Source organism: Amblyraja radiata, chromosome 13 (assembly GCF_010909765.2).
Source record: "Amblyraja radiata isolate CabotCenter1 chromosome 13, sAmbRad1.1.pri, whole genome shotgun sequence".
Taxonomy (NCBI): domain Eukaryota; kingdom Metazoa; phylum Chordata; class Chondrichthyes; order Rajiformes; family Rajidae; genus Amblyraja; species Amblyraja radiata.
Genome location: NC_045968.1, coordinates 23,915,061 through 23,921,060, shown reverse-complemented (window position 1 = coordinate 23,921,060; position 6,000 = coordinate 23,915,061). Strand labels below are relative to the sequence as shown.

The following is a 6,000-nucleotide window of genomic DNA, read 5'->3' as shown; positions in this document are numbered from 1 at the left end:
CCAGTTTTTTTTACATAGAGAGGTGGGTGGTACTGGGGGCCTGTAATGTATTGCCTGAGATGGTAGTGGAGGCAGATACAAAAGTGGTGATTAAGAGGCATTTAAATAGGCACATGGAAGTGCAGAAATAGAGATAATGGGTTATGTACAGGCAAATGATATCAGTTTAATTTGGCATCATGTTCTGTGCTTTACTCTTCCAAGAAGCACAGTGAAAAAAGTTTAGGATGGAAATCTGCCCATTGAGCTTTGAATGGAGGAATACAGATACGTTCTTTCACAATTGAAATGAGCTAAAATAAAATATATATATATATATGTAGATAATAAGCACAATTTTTAAGTGTCTGTTTAACAGGTTTATTATCTTAACAATTTGAAAATATGTAAGATTTTACATATGTCAGAAAGCTAATTACAGTAACGAGTGTATTTTTAAACCTTGTTAACAATATATTACATGCTAAAGACCATTTAGTAGATGCTTTGGATGAGGGTTGTCACTTACTGCTATCCCATGCAAGAACATTTAAGGTGCGGCTGCATGGAGCGAATGGAGTAGCTAAAGCATTTGGAACACGTGCTTGGAGACTAAGTTTGAATTTATTGCTGGGACTTCTGACTACGCGAAATGGCTACTGTGCGTTGGCTTCCTGGTTCAAACCATGTCAACAGTAGGTTGGGATGTTCAAATGTGAGCTGACAAAATGTTAGAACTATTGTTTGAATGCAGACTAACCTAAAAATGAAATGACAGGAAGTTGACGTGGAAGATTCCAACAGACAAAAATACAACTAAAATATTATTAGACATTTGGCATTGTTTTGTAGTTGTTGCTTATTTCATCTGACTTTTGTATAATGAAGGTGCTGGATTAATAGATGGTGGCTATTCTAGGCTGAAACTTCTGTGGTAGGTTAATTTGTATTTCAGTGAAAATATTTTGGATTTGCTTCTTTAACAATTAGTTCAGAGACCTGCTACCATGTTGCGATGACTTTTTTTCTTGACCAGAACTTATCAAACATCATCCTTTTTCTGATGTCATGGTGATGGTTAAAAATCCACTGTGTATCAGTTGCTGAACAGTAACAAATTATGTATCCATGATAGGTAACCTGGCACCCTGGTGTATATCCCATATCTTTCACTTTTGCCACAGCCTTCACCCCAACTAACCACGCCAAGCAGATACCACGTCTCCCGATACAAAACTGCATACGGTCCCCCACTGTCCCCTCTACAGGAATCCTTATACTCATCTGTGTACCCAGCACAGAACATATTGTCTGTAATTGTCAAATTTGTTGATGCTACGCAAGGCGTCTGATCAACATATGGAAGCTGGACTCGCCTCAAGAATCGGGATGCCGTACCTTTTTCCCGGGTTACTCCCCAGCCACTTACCATTCCTGCTTTCCCATGTTGCAGGAGGAGCTGGCCCAGGTTGTGATTCGGCAGACAAATTGGAGCAACAGTAAAAGTAAAATTCACAGATTGATTCAAATACAAAAGGGCAATATCATTGTCATATATCACTGGGTCATATTGAGGGTGTGTCAGAAACATCTCCACTAAAACCTTTTGCTCCCATTTCTCTGTTCGAAGTGTATCAAATTCACCTAGGAAAATTAAGAGCAAAGGGTCAGAACCAGTTTCTGTCATTTAAATTCCGTTTTTTTATAATCCGAAACGCATTGAATATTTAGTGGAAGCAAATTAAATAGGCATCTACTTCCTTTCTGAAATATACTAAGAGGAAACAAAAGATGACTAGGACTAATTAGATCACTCCTGGAAACAATTGGCTAGATGGTCTCTTTTATACTATAATAGACTGCAATTTAATCTGAAGCAAAGGTATTATCAAAATAAAATTGAGATATAGGAGTCTGCAGATGCTGGAAACAAACAATCAGCTGGAGGAATGCAGGGGGGTGAGTACCATTGCTGGGGTGGGGAAGGAATGGTCGACATTTCAGTTTTTTTGAAACTGGTTCAATCACCTTTGTCTCCTGTCTCACTACTCTCACTCTATTACTGGCCATCTCCACTCTCAGTCCAGATGCAGGGCTTCAACCTGAAAATTGGACAATTCCTTTTACCCCATAGATGCTGTTCGACTCGCTGAGGGTCCTCAGCAAATTATTTGTTGATTGAAATTAAATCAATTTCTGAAAATCAAAAACAAACCTACAGGTGAAGGAGATCTGAAAACAGTAAATGCTGAAATACAGGCAACATTTAAAAAAATAAATCTTAAAAATAGTTTCTGTCTGACTTTTCTGATGAAAATTCACTGACCTCTATTTCTCTCTCCTTAGCTGCTGCCAAACCTGATTCTTCAACTGTCAGATTTGCAACACCCATAGTATTTTGTCTTTAAATGAAGGGTGTCAAAAGTGAAGAGAGAAACGTAGAGGAAAAAAGATAACACGAGCTGAGAAAGGAATATTGGAGGGGACAGAGGGGAGTGAGAGAATGACCAAAAGTTGCCAGAGAGAGAGAGAGAGATTGAACTTTTCAATACTAAGACAATGCTAATACAATTTTGGCACATTGGCCTTCATCAGTCAGAGTATTGTGTATAGAAGTTGGGAGGTCTTGTTGCAGTTGTGCAGTAAGACTGCCTTTTGGAATATTGTGTTCAGTTCTGGGCACCATGTTATAGTAAAGGTTTTGTCAAGCTAGAAATGGTCAGAGAAGATTTACGAGGATGTTACCAGGACTAGATGGTGTGAGCTATAGGGAGAGGTTGAGTAGGCTAGGTCTCTATTCCTTGGAGCGCAGGAGGATGAGGGATCATGATCATGAGAGGAATAGATCGGGTAGATGCAATCGAGGACCAGAGCAAAGGGTCAGAACCAGTTTCTGTCATTTAAATTCCGTTTTTTTATCATCTGAAATGCATTGCAGTGGCAGCAGATTAAATAGGCATCTACAGTGCCCTCGATAATGTTTGGTACAAAGACCCATCATTTATTTATTTGCCTCAGTACTCCACAATTTGAGATTTGTTATAGAAAAAAATCACATTTGGTTAAAGTGCACATTGTCAGATTTTTTTAAAGGCCATTTTTATACATTTTGGTTTCACCATGTAGAAATAACAGCTGTGTCTATACATAGCCCCCCCACCCCCCATCCACATTTCAGGGCACCATAATGTTTTGGACACATGGCTTCACAGGTATTTGTAATTGCTCGGGTGTGTTTAACTGCCTCCTTAATGCAGGTATAAGAGAGCTCTTTGGAAACTTTTATTGCTGTTTATCAACATGAGGACCAAAGTTGTGCCAATTAAAGTCAAAGAAGCCATTATGAGACTGAGAAATAGGAATAAAACTGCTAGAGACATCAGCCAAACATTAGGCTGACCAAAATCAACTGTTTGGAACATCATTAAGAAGAAAGAGAGCACTGGTGAGCTTACTAATTGCAAAGGGACTGGCAGGCCAAGGAAGACCTCCACAGCTGATGATTGAAGAATTCTCTATAATAAAAAAAAATCCCCAAACACCAGTCCGACAGATCAGAAACACTCTTCAGGAGTAAGGTGTGGATTTGAAAATGTTCGTAGAAGGCTTCATGAACAAAAATACAGAGGCTACACTGCAAGATGCAAACCACAGGTTAGCTGCAAAAATAGGATGGCCAGGTTACAGTTTGCCAAGAAGTACTTAAAAGAGCAACCACAGTTCTGGTCTTGTGGACAGATGAGATGAAGATTAATTTATACTAGAGTGATGGCAAGAGCAAAGTATGGAGGAGAGAAGGAACTGCCCAAGATCCAAAGCATACCACGTCATCTGTGAAACACGGTGGTGGGGGTGTTATGGCCTGGGCACGTATGGCTGCTGAAGGTACTGGCTCGCATCTTAATTGATGATACAACTACTAATGGTAGTAGTAGGCCCCCACTCGGGCATGACTGACCATGGGTGAGGCATCCTAGTTGTTGGCTGCTTGCTCCAAACCTCGGCTAGAGTAGCGTTGCTTGTGGCTGAAGAGACCAATGCGGGAGTGACAGTCTCTGTCGCAAAGGTCACATTTGTGTGTGGTCTCTGGTTTGTTGATGGTAGTAGCATAATGAATTCTGAAGTGTATAGTCACATCCTATCTGCTCAAGTTCAAACAAATGCGTCAAAACTCATCGGCCGGCGGTTCATTCTATAACAAGACATTGATCCCAAACATACTGCTAAAGCAACAAAGGAGTTTTTCAAAGCTAGAAAATGGTCGATTCTTGAGTGGCCAAGTCAATCACCTGATATGAACCCAATTGAACATGCCTTTTATATGCTAAATAGAAAACTGAAGGGGACTAGCCCCCAAAACAAGCATAAGCCAAAGATGGCTACAATACAGGCCTGGCAGAGCATCACCAGAGAAGACACCCAGCAACTGGTGATGTCCATGAATCGCAGACTTCAAGCAGTTATTGCATGCAAAGGATATGCAATAAAATACTAAACATGACTACTTTCATTTACATGACATTGCTATGTCCCAAACATTATGGTGCCCTGAAATGGGGGACTAAAACACTGCTGTAATTTCTACATGGTGAAACCAAAATGTATAAAAATGGCCTTTATTAAAATCTGACAATGTGCACTTTAACCACATGTGATTTTTTTTCTATTACAAATCTCAAATTGTGGAATATATAGGCAAATAAATAAATTAAGGGTCTTGGTCCCAAACATTATGGCGGGCACTGTAGGTTCAAGGTTAAGGGGAAAAGATTTGATAGGAATTTAAGGAGTAACTTTTTCACACAAAGGGTGGTGGGTGTATGGAACAAGCTGCCTGAGGTAGTTGAGGCTAGGACTATACCAACGTTTAAGAAACAGATAGGTTAGGACAGGTTTGGAGGGATATGGACCAAGCACAGGCAGGTGGGACTAGTGTAGCTGGGACATGTTGGGCCGAAGGGCCTGTTTCCACACTGTATCACTCACTATGACTCTATGACTATGGTGAAGTGGAAAGATACAATCGGAATGTCAATTTACACAACTGAAGGAAGGAGAAAGAAAATGGAGAAAGAGAAAAAATCAAAATGAAGAGATAGAACCATTGTAAACGTACTGTTCCCGATCTAGTTTAAAAAAAAGGAATAGCTCAGACTAAAGTAAAAGATACAAAGTGCAGGAATAACTCAGCGGGTCAGACAGCATCCCTGGAGAAGATGGATTGGTGAAATTTCGGGCTGGGACCCTTATGACTGCAGGAAAACGTGTGCACATTTCCAAAATTAGACCTGGTAGAATTCAACATTTATTTTTCAAAATGCCATCACCTAGAAATTGGATCAGTTTTCAAACAGATTTTCATGTGTAAATCACACAAAGTAACTTTACCCAGCTTCAATTACACTAGCTATAATTTGCCAGTGAAATCATGCTCACTGTGAAATTGGCCCTGGCACTTTCAAGCTTCCATAGCTCGCTGTTTACAGGGGATTAATTATGCAGATAGTGATGCCTCAACTTTCATACTTTGTTTTCTCCATTGCTAGCATAAATTAGATCTTTTGGGTGCAGCCTATGACCTTTTGTCTGCTCTGCAGAAAAGATTTGTGCACATAGGCACTAACAATGAGGTATACATTGAAGAACTTGTATAGTCTGATGTTTTGCTCACAATACCTATCAGTCTCGGCTTTTAATAGTCAGGATATTTTAACATTCAATTATGTTCATGCAAGAGCTGCAAGCAGCAATCTGCTCCTTGAGTGACCTCCGCCTCAGAGTGATGTGGATGCAGTTGCAACACAACTTGATTGGGGCAGATCATCACTTGGGGAGTCCCCAAACATGCAGGAGATCACTTTGTACCCCTCTCTCCCACACTTTTCTTTCTCATTGCAGCTTTTTAGGCAGCTTTTTTTGTGACAGTCTATGAGGTGAACAAACCAAAGATCAACAAACAAAGTGCTTGAGGAACTCAGCAAGGTAGGCAGCATATATAGAGAGAAATGAACAGATGATGTT

At 40.1% G+C, this 6,000-nt stretch overlaps 1 protein-coding gene across 1 annotated transcript in view; it reads right to left on the bottom strand.

Moving 5' to 3' along the window:
- Positions 1-337: 337 nt before the first annotated feature.
- Positions 338-6,000, bottom strand: part of LOC116980141 — a 53,057-nt gene continuing 47,394 nt past the window's right edge. The window contains exon 20 of the mRNA XM_033032252.1: positions 338-1,623. Within this exon, the coding sequence (XP_032888143.1) occupies positions 1,076-1,623 (548 nt within the window). The 3' untranslated portion in view covers positions 338-1,075. The remainder of the gene's footprint in view (positions 1,624-6,000) is intronic.